Source organism: Malus domestica, chromosome 13 (genome assembly GCF_042453785.1).
Source record: "Malus domestica chromosome 13, GDT2T_hap1".
In the NCBI taxonomy this organism is placed as follows: Eukaryota; Viridiplantae; Streptophyta; class Magnoliopsida; order Rosales; family Rosaceae; genus Malus; species Malus domestica.
Window position 1 is genome coordinate 11,119,991 of NC_091673.1, and position 17,889 is coordinate 11,137,879.

At 37.9% G+C, this 17,889-nt stretch overlaps 4 protein-coding genes across 6 annotated transcripts; 2 read left to right on the forward strand and 2 right to left on the reverse strand.

Moving 5' to 3' along the window:
• Positions 1-2,308: 2,308 nt before the first annotated feature.
• On the forward strand, positions 2,309-5,059 carry LOC103414538 (probable protein phosphatase 2C 13). Its single transcript, XM_008352913.4, has 2 exons — positions 2,309-2,931; positions 3,804-5,059. Exons 1-2 carry the CDS (start codon positions 2,734-2,736, stop codon positions 4,794-4,796), a joined length of 1,191 nt encoding a protein of 396 aa, XP_008351135.1. The 5' UTR covers positions 2,309-2,733; the 3' UTR covers positions 4,797-5,059.
• A 773-nt stretch (positions 5,060-5,832) lies between these two features.
• On the forward strand, positions 5,833-8,235 carry LOC103423928 (dihydrolipoyl dehydrogenase, mitochondrial). The gene is made up of 2 exons (XM_008362002.4): positions 5,833-6,243; positions 6,755-8,235. Exons 1-2 carry the CDS (start codon positions 5,962-5,964, stop codon positions 8,003-8,005), a joined length of 1,533 nt encoding a protein of 510 aa, XP_008360224.2. The 5' UTR covers positions 5,833-5,961; the 3' UTR covers positions 8,006-8,235.
• A 417-nt stretch (positions 8,236-8,652) lies between these two features.
• On the reverse strand, positions 8,653-11,421 carry LOC103423927 (uncharacterized). 3 transcript variants are annotated; one of them, XM_008361999.4, is made up of 5 exons: positions 11,297-11,421; positions 10,311-10,400; positions 10,078-10,202; positions 9,778-9,987; positions 8,653-9,329 (listed from the first exon to the last, which is right to left on the reverse strand). In XM_008361999.4, the coding sequence occupies exons 1-5, from the start codon at positions 11,340-11,342 to the stop codon at positions 8,967-8,969; spliced, it is 834 nt and encodes a 277-aa protein (XP_008360221.1). In that variant the 5' UTR covers positions 11,343-11,421; the 3' UTR covers positions 8,653-8,966. The 3 variants fall into 3 exon arrangements, with proteins under 3 accessions (XP_008360221.1, XP_028947008.1, XP_070666769.1); XM_029091175.2 differs by lacking the exon at positions 11,297-11,421 and adding an exon at positions 11,103-11,230; XM_070810668.1 differs by lacking the exon at positions 11,297-11,421 and adding an exon at positions 10,977-11,085.
• Positions 11,422-13,101: 1,680 nt separating this feature from the next.
• On the reverse strand, positions 13,102-14,817 carry LOC103423926 (stress-response A/B barrel domain-containing protein HS1-like). The gene is made up of 2 exons (XM_008361998.3): positions 14,568-14,817; positions 13,102-13,566 (listed from the first exon to the last, which is right to left on the reverse strand). The coding sequence occupies exons 1-2, from the start codon at positions 14,705-14,707 to the stop codon at positions 13,377-13,379; spliced, it is 330 nt and encodes a 109-aa protein (XP_008360220.1). The 5' UTR covers positions 14,708-14,817; the 3' UTR covers positions 13,102-13,376.
• Between the last annotated feature and the right edge of the window lie 3,072 nt (positions 14,818-17,889).

Sequence of the window (17,889 nt, forward strand, 5' to 3'; positions counted from 1 at the left end):
AGTGGTATTTTAAGAAATCAAATTTACAATTTATTGTACTTTATATTGGTATTAAGGGATATTAAAACAAAACAACTTTGTTTTAAACCTGTATGTTCCAGAAAGCACCCAAGGGAATTTAATTTTATAAATTCATACTTCTATGATCTACATAGCAATTAGCATGCAGTATATCCACACAAAAAAAAGACCTCCACCTTGTAAATATGGATGCCAAAGAAGATAAATGTCAGAATCTTTGATGGGTAGGCTGAGATAGTTGGATTAACTATATGGCTAATCTCCTTTTAACTTTTTGTTCGATAATAAAATAAATAATTAACAAATTAAAAATAAAAGTAATAAAAGTAGAGGAAAGAGGACTTGCGAGTTAAGTTACTTTGATTAGTGTTGGTCTCAAAGCTGGTTTAGTATTGTTATGTTTAAAAAAAAAAACGTATGATGTGTTGTGTGAATAAACAGTTGTAAAATAAAGAAATTGAGTGTTTGGTCCAATGTCAGATCTCTATAACCTAAACAGGTCAGACCTCAACGACGTTATTTGGAGTCACAAACTTGATGAATTTGTCGCATGCAAAGCTCAAATTTCATTTTCCTTGTTCTTCCTTTCTATAAACCATTCAATCTCTCTATGTTCCTATGTTGATTTTTAAGGTAATTGAAGGTCGCCAACCTTCAATCTGAAGAACTACAACGAGAAAGGGGTAAAGTAAAGGAGAATCGAGGATTGGTTGTGGAGGTTAATGTTCCTTACAGAGAAATTATTTTGAGAACCTTATTAAATGATTACTATTCACTCCGTGTTTTTACATAAAAAGAAAAGAAAAGAAGAGGCTTATTTTGGGAAGCAACTCCAGCTGCTTCCGTTTTTTTTTATTATTTTGGCATAGGATTTTGAAAAAAAAAAGAACAGATTATTATTTTTTTTTTTTACAAAACACATGATTTTTAACACAACTTTTTGAAAAATTTAATCAATCTCAAACCAATGCTTAAACAACAAATTAGTGGAATCAAGGGCTAATTGCTGACCCAAGCCACAAACTCTAAATCCAACAAGGCAACAACCAACCAAAACGAACTCTCGTACGCAACCATTTCTGGCTATATGATTTAAATGGAGGAGCTTTAATAAAGTTGCTTAGTCACTCCGCTTCTTTAACTAAAAAATTAGTAACCTAATTATTGAAAAGAAAGTACAATTAAAATAAAAACGTTTAACATAAAATACTGCATTTTAACGCTACGTGCACATCGGATCCTTGTGTGGAATGAGGGAGGAATTTCGGCTTTCGTTTTCTTCATGATTCATAAATAATGGCTTCCTCCTAATTTAATAATCTTAATTTGTTGTAAATTTCAATGCTTCACTATTTGAAATCACGATAAGGTGCTCAGTGGTTGGGGGCGAATTCCAAATTTGTATTATACATGACATTTTTTGTGTTCGATTTTTGGCGTTGATGATTCACACGATGATTATCAAAAGAGTATGAAATGTTTTTGTGAGTCTTCTCGACTCCTATAAAGGTGGACTGCAATGACGAAGTCATTAGCTGATTCTTTTTTTTAAGAAAAAAAAACTTCATTATTTGAATTGTACATCATGGTTCACGTGATTTAAAGCGAAAGATAACAAATTTATGCAATGATCATGCTTGTGGCTATATAAAATTTAAATATATTACATATGATTTGTGTGATGTCAGTCATTTGTAATTCTTACGCACGTGGTTAAGAGACGTTTCAATAATATCCTTGTGATGAAGAGCAAAACTTTAAAAGGTGTCAAGTGCCACATAGGCTGTCAAATTTAAAATTTGACGTCTCTTTTAAAAATAATTTTAAATGACTCTTCGCGACTCACATGTGGACGAAATAGAATAGAATTTCATGAAAATATCAATTTGGACTATGAATGATAACAGACTTAATCATAAGGTATTATTATGATTTTATTCACCACGTGACTAACATTGACACATGAACTACTTCATTTGGATAATTTATGCAATTAGTGAATTTTCTATGTAGTTTTTTATTTTGTTTTCACAAGTCATACCGTAGGCAAGTGGATTCAAACTCGAAATCTCAAATGCACTGAGTACTTGCTTTTAACCAATTAATTTAATCCACAGAGTTCGTTTTTTCGTGATTAAATATAATTAATAGTAAATTACTGTTACGGAGTCATAGGTGGCGTCAAAGTGGATGCGGCAGCGGGAAGCAATCTTATGTCGGCACACTGTTTAGCTGTCACTACGTATAAGGAAAGCGAAGCACGGAATTCCAATTGCCGAGTCGGAATCGGAAACAAACGGCCGCAGAGGACACCTAGAAAGGGTAAAACCGTCAAAAAACCATTCGACCGCCTTCTGGTTGCCTCCAACAATTTACCCGCCAGGATTCACGAGTCAAACACGCTACCTCACACAAAAACACCCCGAACCCGGTCCGCCACGCACACGTGCCGTCCTTGACAACGGTGTTACCGGTTCATCCGGTCATTTACTCCGTACCGGACTTGGATTCCCGATACCAATATAAATACGACTCTCTCACGCTCCTTTTCACATTTACACACAACAACAAAAATTTCGAGAAAATCCGAGATCGATCGAGAATTGGAAACCCCAAAGCCGAAATAAAAACCCTAATTTGCTATCCCTCTTCTTCTTCACTGAAAAGATCCCTAATTTGGTAATTTTTTGGACCGTACGACGGCGTTTAAGGATGATTGTGAGCCAGGAAATGGTGGCTGAGGCGGAGGTTATCTGCCAGGAGACGGTGCTGGACATGAACTACGGCGTCTGCGTGGCCAAGGAGCACGAACTACAGATCGACGTGGCGTCCTCCTCGCCTACCTCTCCGAGCTTCGGCGAGGTTGTCGTCGCCGAGACGATTTTCCCTGAGATTTCTCGCTTCGAATCGGTATGTTCTATAGCTCCGTACCACTTCGTATGAAGAATTAGTGAATTATTTTCTGCTTTTAAGGGTTTTTGTAATTGGGTTTTCTGTGAGGGATTTGTTTTTTTAATTATTTTTTTGTGTGCGATTTGTTCGATTGTTTTGTTTTTTCTTGGGTTCTTCTGCTCTATATTAGTTGTGTTTTGGGAATTCTATGAACATAATTGACATGGGTTCTTGAATTTTTGTGGGTTCAGTTAGGGTATACTGAATTAACTGCTTCCGAGGGTTTTCTTTTCCTTTATTTTTATGTTTTTAGATTTAATGGTGTTTTTCATTAGCCTGGAATACCTTTTCCTCATGAACTCTGGCGAATTTTTTTTTTACCGAATAAGTTCCAATTCCTTGGTGGTTTAGCTTTACAGTAAATTCCAAGTGAACCTTTTGATTTGGTGGATTTTTTAATGGAATTGATCAGAATTGTGTACTTGGTAGATTTATGCTATTTGTAGAATTTCGAGTCTGTATGAGCCCGATTAGATCAGGTGATCGAGGTTTAATGGGTTACTCATTCGGTGATCGAGGTTTTTCTTTTATAACATTTGATTTGCTGCTTAATTTTTGGGAATTTTGACTGAGGCAATCTTCAGCCTAATTAGAGGAAAAAATGAGCCTTTACTCTTGTAGCGCTTTTAGACGAAATTTTTGGATGAAATCTTGTATCATTGATAATACACCGGTCAGTTCTGTAATTTTGGTGATTTCTTCATTCGTACTTTTTATGCTTGTTGGATTTCCAGTTTCTTTGTGTTCATACCAAAATCTATATCCAGGATTATGTTCTTTTGAGATGCATGGAACATGTTTACTCACCTACTTGTTTTCTCTTTTACCAGGTTCTGAGTTGCACAGAGGCGATTAATAATGCTGGAATGGAGTCTTCTGCAGTCAAGTTTGTTCCGAACATTCATTCAGGAAGCCATAGTGACATTGGACCAAGGGATTCCATGGATGACGAGCACATTCGGATTGATGATCTATCTGCCCATGTTGGGGCTCTCTTCAAGTGTCCCTTTCCAAGTGCATTTTATGCGGTGTTTGATGGTCACGGAGGGCCCGAGGCAGCTGCTTATATCAAGAGGAATGCTATGAGACTATTCTTTGAAGATGCTAATTTACTGCAGAGAATGGATATGGATGCTGTTTTCTTCAGAGAGTTGGAGAATTCCCACAGGAAGGCATTTCTACTGGCAGACCATGCCTTGGCTGATGAAGACAGCGTGAGAAGTTCATGTGGAACAACAGCATTGACTGCTCTTATACTTGGAAGGCATTTGCTGGTTGCAAATGCTGGTGACTGTCGAGCAGTTCTTTGCAAGAAAGGAGTAGCAGTTGACTTGTCTCAAGATCACAAACCTAGTTACTTGCCAGAACGCATGCGAGTTGAGCAGTTGGGTGGTTACTTTGATGATGTGTATCTTAATGATTCTATCTCAGTCACCCGAGCCCTTGGAAATTGGGGCTTAAAATTACCATTTGGTTCCTCGTCGCCTCTAATTGCCGAGCCAGATGTTCAGCAGGTTATGTTAACAGAAGATGATGAGTTTTTGATCATTGGTTGTGATGGGATCTGGGATGTCATGTCAAGTCAGTATGCTGTGAGTCTGGTTCGGCGTGGGCTGAGGAGGCATGATGACCCCCAACTGTGTGCCGAAGAACTCGTCAAGGAAGCACTGCGCTTGAACACATCAGACAACCTCACAGTTATTGTCGTGCGCCTCTCTTCACCGGAACGTGTTGAGTTCCCTCACCAGCGCCCGAGGTTGAGGATCTGCAGTCTCTCGGAGGAAGCACGCAGCCGGCTGAGAAGCTTGTTAGAAGGCAATTGAATGTAAATAGCAGTCGATTTCTATTCACCGAGTCCTAATGGGAGATGCATTTTTATCTGTTTGTGGCTGCTTCAGATTAAGGTTTAGAACAAAGCAGCCGGCAGTTTTGCTAGGATAGATATACGACTTGATTGTGTTGTTGAGGTTGTGGAATGTAGCGGTCAGTCGGTATTTACATTTGAGCTTAGTGTTGTTTTAAACGAATTGGGTTAAACTGATTCATTTATTTACATTAATCTTAATTATCTGATTATTTTAAATAATTGTTGTTGTTTCGAGTGAGCTTTCTCTTAATCCAAACTATCTATGTAATTTTTCTTGTTGAGACTAAACGATTCATGTTCGGAGTATATCACCTATAATTGGTATCTCCTATCGCGGGACAGATTAGAGTGACATATAAGTTAAACCAATTGGAAATATGTTCTTTTACTAATATCTTTTGTCACGGGAGATGTATACCTCGATTACATGTTAGAATTTCTCTCTGGTGATGAATTTGGCTTGGATGTTGTTTTAATTGGCACAAGACAAATAACCTCATCATGTTTGGGGGCAATTGCCCCTCCACCAAACATCCAAATTGGTGATATCCTAAGAGTGTGTGAGGCTCTACCATTTTCTCCATTTCGCATTTTTTCTTCTTCTATTTTTGTTACATATAAAGAAAAAATACGAACGAAAAAATAATTAATAAATAAATAAATATTGTTGAAATTATTTTTCTCAGATTATGCTAGTAAATTATTGATCTAGTTGCCACCGCTTGTTCATCCTATTTATTTAATAAATTCCCAAAAAAAAAAAAGAAGGAAGAAAAAATTGGTAGTCAAATAAGGTAAGCGTATAACAAGCGCACCAATCAGTATACAAACATCACGTATCAAACGGCCACGATTCCATCTCATTTCTAAATCACAACCATATTACAACGTGGCAGCCACCTTATGGAAGACCACGGATTATATCCTGGACCTTAGCACGCTGTATCTGTAAAAAAGAATATAATTAATTTTAATAATAGCAGAGAATAATTGTGAAAAAGCGGCTCATTGGCCAGCGGTCGCATTTGAAGGCCTTTTACCAAGCGCAGCAGAAGCGCAAAGCAAAGCGAAAGAGAAACGAAATAGTGAGAGGTTTAACAAATCGAAGTTTCAGAAGGGTAATGGCGATGGCGAGCTTGGCGCGGCGGAAGGCCTACCTTCTCTCTAGAAACTTTTCCAACACGTCATCGGAGGCCGTCAGGTACTCCTTCTCCCTCACCTCCTTCTCCAGGGGCTTCGCCTCCGCCGGATCTGACGACAACGATGTCGTCGTCGTCGGCGGCGGTCCCGGCGGCTACGTGGCGGCAATCAAGGCCGCGCAGCTCGGCCTTAAGACCACCTGCATCGAGAAGCGCGGTGCTCTCGGCGGCACCTGCCTCAACGTCGGGTGCATACCCTCCAAGGTCTCTCTTTTTTCACTCTTGCTTGCTCCTACAGTTCCGTACTTGCCTGCTAGGGTTCTTAACTTTCTGAATTTTTATTTATATTTTATTTTTCGTGATTGTGTTTGTTTTTACTGCTTGTCAGATCTAATTGTTGATCATTGGAATGATTTAATTGAATCTCAGTTGATTGATTTCGCTTTCATGTTTGATAATATTTATTTCGATTGGAGTTTAATTAATTTTGAAAATTTAATGGATTTATTCAGTCGAATTGTGGAAATTTATATCATATTGCTATTGGGCTCCCTCAGAAGTTTATAAAAGAAAAAGAAAAAAAATATATAATCTTGAGTAGAATGGCATTAATCATCCACTAAATAAGCAATGAGCATTTCCAAGTTAAAGTTTTCTAATGTTGTGTGAATTACGTATTCTTGTTTCGGGTTGTTTTCAGTGTAATTTAGGCGTGTTTCTTCTCGTTGAATTTAGATTGGAATTTATCTCTAATATCGTCTGCTTTTGTGTCCAGGCGCTTCTTCATTCCTCTCACATGTACTATGAAGCTAAGCATGCATTTTCGCACCACGGAGTGAAGTTCTCTGATGTCGAAATAGATTTACCTGCCATGATGTCCCAGAAAGACAAAGCTGTTTCTAATCTTACACGAGGAATTGAAGGGCTGTTCAAGAAGAACAAGGTCACTTATGTTAAAGGTTATGGAAAGTTCATCTCCCCATCTGAAATTTCAGTGGACACCATTGATGGCGAGAATAAAGTTGTGAAGGGAAAGAATATCATAATTGCCACCGGTTCTGATGTCAAGTCTTTACCTGGAATTACCATTGATGAGAAGAAGATAGTGTCATCCACAGGAGCTCTGGCTTTGCAGGAAATCCCAAAGAAACTTGTGGTGGTTGGAGCAGGATATATCGGCCTAGAGATGGGCTCGGTGTGGGGCAGACTTGGTTCTGAGGTAACTGTTGTTGAGTTTGGTCCTGATATCGTCCCATCAATGGACTCGGAAATCCGCAAGCAATTTCAGCGTTCCCTTGAGAAGCAAGGGATGAAGTTCATGCTCAAAACAAAGGTGGTTGGAGTTGATACCTCTGGAGATGGTGTGAAGTTGACCCTTGAACCAGCATCCGGTGGCGACCAGACTTCCTTTGAAGCAGATGTCGTTCTTGTATCTGCTGGTAGGGTTCCATTCACATCCGGACTTGATTTGGACAAGATAGGAGTTGAAATGGACAAGGGAGGGAGAATTTTAGTGAATGAGAGGTTTTCTACAAATGTCTCGGGTGTTTATGCAATCGGAGATGTTATTCCTGGACCTATGTTGGCTCATAAGGCAGAAGAGGATGGGGTTGCATGCGTGGAGTTTCTAGCTGGTAAGGTTGGCCATGTGGACTATGACAAGGTCCCTGGGGTCGTCTACACGCACCCTGAGGTCGCATCTGTTGGAAAGACTGAGGAACAAGTGAAGGCCTCTGGCATTGCATACCGAGTTGGAAAGTTCCCCTTCATGGCAAACAGCAGAGCCAAGGCAATAGACAATGCTGAAGGACTCGTCAAAATATTGGCCGAGAAGGAAACAGATAAGATATTGGGAGTTCATATCATGGCATCCAATGCCGGAGAGCTCATTCACGAGGCGGCCATAGCCTTGCAGTATGATGCATCGAGCGAGGACATTGCACGAGTTTGCCATGCACATCCGACCATGAGCGAGGCGTTGAAGGAAGCTGCCATGGCTACTTATGACAAGCCCATTCATATCTAGAAAAAAATCATTACTTCCATTAATCTTTGTTTTCAATTTTTGTTTTTAAGAATTTTGGAATGACTTGGTAAGAACTTTCCATTTAGTTGTTTTAGCCTTCATTCAAGGTTAGCAGATAAAAGTGCTTGAGTACTTTTTTACCGTTCCCTTTGGCTGTGTCAAGGGAATAAATCTGTATGCTTTCTCATCTCACTGTGAATAACAACATAAGGAAGGGTATGTTGAGCAAATGGATTGTTACCCATTTTGCGCACTTTTACTGCCTAGTAATTACTTGTTCTTGGATGATAATACTCGGGGTTAAGTAGGGCGACGGATCTGTTCTTATCGTGTCTTAATGATTAACTACTGATTAGGATAGGTCGGGGCTTGGCACACGTTGTAAGGGAAGGCGAGATAATAATGAGTCAAGATTATGATAGGTTCGGGTTCAGTTCAAACTACGGGGATGGGGATTAAAACTTTAGGTTTAGAGAGGGAGCTTCGCTATCTTAGGCAACTTGGCTGCGCCATGTTTGTTGCAATCGTCAACTGATTTATGTGTTGTCTTCATTTTTGGTTTAACGCAGTGCTCAGTGAAACTAGCAACATGATATGATAAAAAATGGTTTGAGTTTGAAGACCAACCATTATTTGACAAGGGAAAGAATTGAACTGGGACTCGATATTCCCATCATGTCATACTGCAAGTTCCTCGTCTAAGAATCGAGACCTACAAATAGAGTTTGAAAACGGCCCAAACCCACTAAAACCGACCCGTTTACAGGGCTACCTACACTCCCATCCGTAAAATCAGAATAAGATTAAAATATCTTAGTTTACAATTAATGGCCACTCTCTCCTCGAAAATCCAGGATCTGTTGAAAAAACCTCATGCAAATGCTAAATACCCCTTAAAATTGTAGCTACTGCCCATCGTCCTCTCTACAATTCCCAGTTTGGCCAACCGATCATTGCGCAGTTATGGCTCCTCCCGCATATCTGGTTTCCTTTTGGCCTGCACGGCCAGGCGCGCATCCCTCTCCCGTTCAAACTCTCGGAAATCTGCTCGCTGCAAGAAGTTTACCTTATCCAAATATTGGTTTGAACTCTTTTTGTAAGATTCCAACTCCTCCTCCAACCCTTTCTCTTCCTTAAACTCCCCCCAATCCTTTTTCGTTTTGTCAAGCACACTGAGCTTTTGTTTCTTCCTAATCCGTTCGAGCACAGCATCGACACCTGAAGATGCAGGAGCTTTTGCCTTTTCGGATGCTTCCTTTGAATCAGCATCAACAAGCTTCTTATATTCAATTTCTTTACCAGCAAAATCCCGAACCTCCATGATCTATAAAAACAAAGAGACCTGGCTGTTGAATATGATTATAACCAATAAACTTTCAAAAGTCTGCACCCACAATCAGGATTTTATAAACTTCAAACTTGTCTGTAGGATGATAATCGATCATGACAATCTAATAGTTACGAGTTTTGGTCTAAGAACCAGCTCCAAGAGATTTAAGTTAAAAAGGAAAACTGCTGAGCAATCAGAGACTAGACTACTCAGGTGGTAAAGGGGTGTGTAACTACATGCATACATGGATGTGTGTGTGTGTAATCTTATTATTTCCAAAATTGTCTGGAAAGAAAACTAAGAACTAGGTATACATCTCTTGAAAAATGATTCTCGAGGAGACTAAACAACTAGTGACTTCCACTTAAGGGAAACCAAAGTTTAGCAAGACAGGTGCCCCCGACAGAGTAGAAACAAACATGTGATACAACAATATGCTTACCTCAACTTTCCCTCTGCCAGATGTTGCAACTGCAGCATCCTTAACTTCTACAAGAGCAGCAGCAGCAAGCCTCCTGGCCTCGTCACGAGATTTATCCAGCACACCATTATCACTGGAGCTGTTCTTCATGACACTAGATCCCTTCTGTGATGCATCTTCTTTAGGGGACTCCGCCTTCTTTTGTGCCAGGCCCAGATATCCCATCCAATTCTGAGAAATAAATCGACGTAAAAGATTAAATTCTGGCCAACTACAATTTTATAATTCCAACAAAGATAGGAAGATTGAGGATATTCTCACATTAGATGACTTCTTGGGAGTTTTATTCACAGATGAGGAAGACTTCTTTAATAAATCCTTGAACTGCTTATTTGATACTCCTTTATTCATTTGCTCCCACATGGCATCTACCCGAGCTTTTACCTCTATTAAGATAGGAAATAACAAAGCCTTCTGGTCAATGAATTTATGGTACTTAACATCAGAATAGAAAATGGATAAACAAGCGTCTGTGAGTACAAAGAATTACTGACCTGTTTGTTCAGGTTTTGTCTCTAAGCTTGGAAGAGGAGCAGCTCCATTGGTAGACTCGACTAGTAAACCATCCTTTTCACCTGCAGTACCTGAACCGGAAAACCAAACTGCTTAACCATAAGTATGAAAAAACGAAAAACAAACTGCAACTAAAGTACTGCTAGTGAAAAAAGTCGTGGTACAACCAGTCCTGGCAGTGCACGCATCAAATAGCATAAGACCAATATCAGAAACGAACCAACAATCCAACATCAATGATTCAACTAGAAGCTGTGACATAAGTCTATCTATGGAGCAAAGTCATCAAATGAATATTTCTAATGCCCCCTGAATTTTTCTTTCACTAGAAACCTATAAAACTTCAAAAGATATGATAAATATCAGTCGTAAATTGTTGTAGCTGCCAGTATTGATCTCCAACTCATCTTAGACACCTAGCACCCAATTGGGAATTCAACTAACAACGAGTAAATAACAATGTGATGGTGAGCTTCAATGGTTCGGCGTGCAACTCCACCTATATTACAAATTCTGAACTAAACTAAAAAGACCTAATTTTTAGAGTGCACAGAAGTTTAGCCAAACTTTGGTTCTGATCTAATTATTAAAACCCATTAACAGTAGATAACCCAGCTGAAAATGAGAGATTATTCCAGGAAACTTACGATCCTTGAAATGGGTTTTCAGATTTTCACAAGAAAATAAATGAATAAATAAAAAAGCAAGAAACTTCCGCTCATAAATCCATGAATGCTACACCAAACAAAACACTCCAAAGTCTCTACAATCACCTAGCGCATATAAACTCATGATCCCCAAAGAAAAAAAAGGGTGAGCCGCTCGGAAAACCCATTGATTTTCTTTCATCATCAATGGTTTTTTTTCGAGGGAAACAAACAGACCTGGCCCAGCGTAAACATAAGAAAGACGGAATTATGGATAAGAAAATAAAATCGAGAAATAGAAAAAGAAAATAATGGGTAACCTGAACTGGAGGCGCCGAGAGCGGTGGTTGTGGTGGTGGTTGCCATCCAAGAGAAAACCCAAAAGTGCGGAGAGAGAGAGTCGTTGGTACTTGGTGGTAACTGGTTCCAAAAGAATAGTCTGTTTATTGGGTTCTTCGAGCTTATATTCTGACTTGTTGGAGGCCCATCAGGCCCATAAGGCTAAATAACTAATTATCCCCCCAATTTAAATGTAATTAATAAAAAATTCTTTAGTTTTGTTTATTGAAGAACTAGAACAATTTCATTTCATATTGTTTTTATTATGAAGTGGGATTAGTTTTTAAAATTCTTTAAAAAAAATCAGTTATGAGAATTGGGATAATGATGAGTGGTTTCTTCAAACGTGGGAATATTTTTTATTTTTAAATAGGGCATGCTATACTAACCTGGCTGTGAGGTTGTTGTAAAAAAATAGCAAAATTTATGTTTCTATAATTACTAAATTGCACATATTTTTTACTTAACTTCAATTTTGATGAGGGGGTTAAAATGGTAATTTTCTGAAATTTTGGTTAACAATCAGAGTTTTATTAATAGGTAGTGTAGATTACGAATATAATGAAGATCAAAATTTCTTTACAAAAAATTATTATTTGTAATATTATTAGGAACCACTATATAAAAAAATAACGATGTTTAATAACCACCACGGATAACTCAGTATGTAGGGGCGAATTCCAGACCCGCATTTTATACGGTAAGTCCTATGTTCGATTCTTGGCGCTGGTGAATCACACGATGGTGGCTAGGAGTGGGCTGAAATACATTTGTGAAACTTTCTGATCCCAAAAAATAACTACGTTGACGAAGTCACCAGTTAGTCCCCTTATTGTAAAACAAAAAAGAAAAACGATGTTTAATTACATTAAAATGTGGTGGCCAATATCAACTCAAAAAAAATGTAGCCTATATTTGGGTTGACTAATGAACCTTGCGAGCAGACTTGAGATTAGCTAATTTGACTATAGCAAAAAACTTGATGTAGAAGGACTTCAAGGGATTGGCATAGGATTGGATGAACTTTGCCATCAAAACATTCTTTAACCCTCCCTCCCTTTGCTTCCTCCATCTCACAAACTTCTGATATGTCGAGTTCGATCATTTTAAGTGAAAGAATCATATATGAGGGATTTTAATTTTTTTGATGAATCAAAGAATATTCAATCAAGATTTTAAGTAATTATCTGATATTCAAGGTGTATTCAATTAGAATTATGAGATGGTTTATGTATGACAATTTAGTGAAGATCTGAGTCCTTAACGATATAACTCCAAAATAAAAGATCAATTTCCGGATTCATGACAAAAGATTTCGATCAAGTGAAACATAAGACGATCAGAATTCAAATCCTATCTTACTAAGGGGCAGAGTGTTACTGGTCGGGGGCCAGCTCTATCCGAGCCTCAAAAGTTACTTGTGAACTCACTAGATTCAGGGTATGCTGATATAAAAAACGAAGGTCCAACAACTTCCAAGTCCAAGTTAAACGAATTAGATCGATTGGTCGTGAAGGGAACTTAATCTTTGCATCGCCACAGAATTGTACGAATAGAAGAGATAAGTATCTAATTCATCAACCTCCTACTTGGACAAAAATGTGAAGTTAGGCCTCCATTTCGTCCAACATCACATACTAGTAGTGAGCAATCAAATCCAATCCAATTATAGGCACCAAACGTCGCCCAAATCTCCCTCTCCCAGTCTCTCTGAAGCCGCCCTCCGCTGGATCCTCAGAGGAACTGATGCTCTAAGCATAATGCTATGGAGCAAAACACCAGTAAGGAATACTATGGACTTGAAGCAGTCCAATGTAACTATATAAGAAATTTAACCGAGTATTGAATCGATTCAATAGCATCAACACCAATACAAAGCAATGCAGTGAAAATTTGAGGCACAACCAATGACAGACCTGAATCAAACAGACCTGAATTATTTGATTTTACTCACGGTTTGTAAATCAGATAAAACAGACCTGAATCAACCTCTAACACAGAAGCTTAAGTTCCACCAGGAGAAACAACACGACATACGACACCTGGGATGGTCCTTCCGATTTAAACATGAACTGTAGTTGGTTTGTAATCGATCACAATGACCTTCTCCAAATTGGAAAGGAGCAAATTTGCAAAGTCAACGTGGGCAGGATGGGCTACGTACTCTGCGACACCCTCCGTACTCTCAAAGGTTGACTCAAAGACATGAGTGAAACCTTGATGCAGGTTCTCAAAGCTCACGTCCTTTCCCCTGATCACAAAAACATGAATCAAATACTTACACAATTCATTGCAGCTTGTCTAACTCAGGAGAACTTGTTCGATATGTTTAAGGGAATGGGAACGCCATACATGAACAACGACTAGAAAATCATGGTCGAATAATCTATGAAATGCTAAATAACTATCTCAGGTTAAAAAAAAAGGCATTCTAGCGATGTCCAGCTCTTTGATCATAATACTAAATGGCCTCGTTTGGTCAAGAGGACCCAATTTACATGGTTATCCATTCAAATCCAATCCTTGAGACCAAACGAGGCCTATGTGCTTGGTACAAGCAACTACAGTGTGATATGCCAAATGTGGCAAAAATATCCAAACATATCCACCAACTAAAAATTGGGAATATTTTTTGCTCACCGCTCTCAAGTGATGGTGATTCTCACCAATCTATTTATCCCCGTAGATGAGTTTAAATTCGAGACCTGTGTAGTGAACAGACACAAATCTCAAAATTTAAACTCATCCAACGGTAATAAAATAAGATGGTGAGCATTGTGAGCAAAAATACAACCATAAAAATTAGCTTTTTTCCAAGAGAAAAACTGCAACTTTAACCAATAGCTGATGCTTCAACCCCTTTCAAGCATCAAATTTTTACTAAAGCTGCACTCTTTTGAAAAGCTAAATTTTGCCTAAAAATCTAGGATCTTGAGGACCCATCAGACTCCCAGAGTCAAATCAGCATCAACAACTCTAATTTCTTTTCACAATGAAGGGTCAGACTAATGCAAAGCTAGTCTAAATCAAAGGTCAGATAACCAAGGCCAAACTAAATAGACAACTTCCCAGGTTAACAAATTTCAATTAAAATTAATCAGATTAAAAAATGCATCGAGATTCAAGTCTTTAAATTGGTAGCTCCATCGGTGAATTTCCGAGCAAAAAATGAATGAAGTTCCAAGCAAGAACATTAAGATTTAAAAGAGATTAGATTACAAGTAACTAGGAAATTGATGCTATGATTATTACCAGTTGAAAGACTTCATGGGTTCGATGAGATTGACGAGGTTGGCATAACCTTTGATGAGTTCTTCGATCTTACTTTCTGAGATTCCGTCCTTAAACTTTGCCAGCAGTACATGCTTCACCAATCCCTTTGCTTCCTCCATCTCTCTCTCTCTCTCTCTCACCAAACTTCGTATATGCTTCACCACTCTCTCTCTCTCTCTCTCTCTCTCCCCACCAAACTTCGTATATGCACCTCTCTTTACTATACATGTATTGTAAAGGAAACGACGTGTCGTGTGATTTTGTGGACTCAAATTCTTTTACATTCTTCTTTTTTTTTTATTATTATTTTTTTTAGTACATTGATATTTTTATACTAGGGGGAAGATGAGTTCGGCTAAGCAACACAATGGGCAGCCTAATTTGGTATCGAATTCGTCATCTATGAGATTCAAATTTAAGACCTCTCACTTTCGAGTAAAGAGGAATATCACTAGACCGTAGTACTGAGTGGCTTATCTATTAGAGCAACTCCGCCCCATCAATCTCCTAGGCTATTGGGCAATCCAATAAAAAAGGATCCAGCCCTTCCCAATAACTTGAGCTCCAAGGAGCCCAACATAGCCCTCAGCCCTTATCGTCTGGCCGGTGACTGAGTGGAGTAACGTTAGCCACAATTTTTTTTTTTTGCACCAGCATGCGTGAGGAAGGGTGGGTCCCCTGACAGGATTTCAAGGATCGGACCCACGTGCAAGCGCACTAAGTGGGTTTGGATTAGAGGGCTACGTGGCTCTTCCTTAGCTGTTGGATTTCCAATGGCTATATTTTAAAATTTTGAAATCCAGCCTCAACGGCTAGATGATGTGTCACACTTTCGATCGTTGGATTTCAATTGTAAGCCAACTGTCCAGTTTAATTAAGTTAAAAAATAAAAAAATATATATTTGGTGTGTTTTTGTAAGTTCATTTGTTAAAAATCTACTCGAGAATCTATCCAAAAAATTGTAGCACTTGGGCAGTTACTGTTCGCTAAAGCCTTGCTCAATAGCCTGGGGGTAATAGCCTAGGGATATTTTAGGGGTGGAGTTGCTCTTTTTTTTAGTACATCGATATTTACACCAGGGGCCAGGGAATGAGAGTTTGGCTAAGTCACACAATGGACAACCTAATTTGGTATCGAATTCGCCATCAACGAGATTCGAACCTAAGACATCTCACTTCCAAGTGAAGAGGAATATTACCAGACCGTAGTACTGAGTGGCCGGGGTGGAGTTGCTCTTAACTATAGTTTTGAGAAAGAAAAAAACAGTACCAGTGTGAAGGGAACTGAAAAAAAATGAAAAAGATAGGGTGGAAGGGGACTTTACATATGCTCTGGTGTATCTTATATGCTTGGATTTTTTGCCGTTAAATTCATAACCAATGATTATGATCCAATAAACAAGATTTAACGGTCAAAACTCTAGGCGTATAGGATATAGCGGAGCATATTAGAATTTTCGAGTGTGGAAGGAGTTTGGTATTACTAGTGGAAAGACTTCATGGGTTCGATGAGATTGATGAGGTTGGCATACCCTTTGATTAGGGCCGGCCCAGGCCCAGTGTGGGCAGGGTGGCCGTTCGGGGCCCAAAAAATTTTGGGGCACCAAAATTATTAAAGTGGTATATTTATATATGTTTTCATAAGAGTATATAAAATTTGTTTTGATGACAAAATAATAATAATTAGAATTGGTGGTTTTGTCATTTGAAAATAATGAAGAGGTCTTGGGTTCAAAATACTACATGTGCTTATTTACTTTCCAAGTTTTACAAATTTCTTTTCATAAGAGTATAAATTTATAAATTTTGGTTAAATGATCAAGAAGTTTAATTAGAAGCAATGATATTTGTTGTGTAAAATTAACAAGATTTCCGAAGTTCGAAATACTATATATGCTTGTTTATTTTTTTTAATTTTTACGAATATTTGTTTGGTTGTTAATTTATTTTTAGTTACTAATTAGTATTTATGTGGGTTGCTATTTTTAAATATTCGTTTGAATTCAAGTCTAATCTTCTACAAAGAGTAATACGTAGACCAACTTTTTAGAGCAAATTTGCAAATCATATGACGTGTCATCAAAATGTTTAATTTAGTGCCCATTCATTACTTATATATATTAATTAAAGACTTGAAAACATCATTATTTTTTAGTCTCATATTGACAAGGTTAGTAAATAAGAAAAAACACCTCACGATTTATACAAAAAACACTTTAAAAGTTCAAATGGAAAACAAAACTCATCGTCTTTCTGTGTTTCTAAATTATTGAGTTTGAACTGCTTTTCTAAGTATAATTTTATTGATGTCTTACATGTGAATATAAATAATTTTATTATATGAAGTTAGGACACATTTTTTTGCATTGCGCCGGGCCTCAAATTTCTCTAGACCGGCCCTGCCTTTGATGAGTTTCCTCAATCCGACTTTCTGCGATTCCACCTTTGAACTTTGTTAGCAATATACAGTATGTTTTTCCATTTTCTCCCCACATATCACTAATAGCTTGGAGCAAAGATGTTACAAGGATTTGCAAAACGAGCACTTTGGATCAGTTAAAGTGGTGCTATGCATTTATAGGAAGCTGTTATCTTTGTGTAAGTAGCAAATGTAAGTCTGAAGTAGCTTAATCTTGTAACATAATTGTGATTTCGGTAAGGGAAGCTTTTGTCATTTAGCCCTTCATTGATTCTAAATTTTCAGTCTATTTGTTACCACTCATCTTTACCGACATTTGTACAAAATTGTATAAAAGATTAGTTATGCAAATTTGTAGTTGTATTCTTATATCAATGATATTACAATTTGTTTTCTCACCAAAAAAAGAAAAAGAAATATGAAATTGAAATATGGGTGCCCGTACCATACGAGGCATCCTTTTTTTAAAGGCAACTTTAACGAAAAGCTCACAGTATTGTTCATTTTAACGAAAAACTATATCTTTACATTAAAAAGTCAATCCTAGTACTATTTACTTTACCTTTTATTTTATTCTTATCGTTAAAACTTAAGTTTTCAAATCATTTTCATTAGTTTTTCTTTTTTTAAAAACACAATTTGTAACTTTGACACCAATGAATTAGGCTGGCATTGTTTTCAGATGCCACCAATGTATTAAGGGTAGCTATTGTTACAATAGAGATTTCTACATAGGACGTGTACTCCTATTTGGTGGCTGCATGGTGTCAATTGAGGTTTGCCACCAATGTCAGTGCCTGCTCTTTATAATAGACACCAAACGTAAGGTGTTCTTTAGCCAAAATTCTAGTAGTGATATCTTAAAGAAACTACAAATCCAAG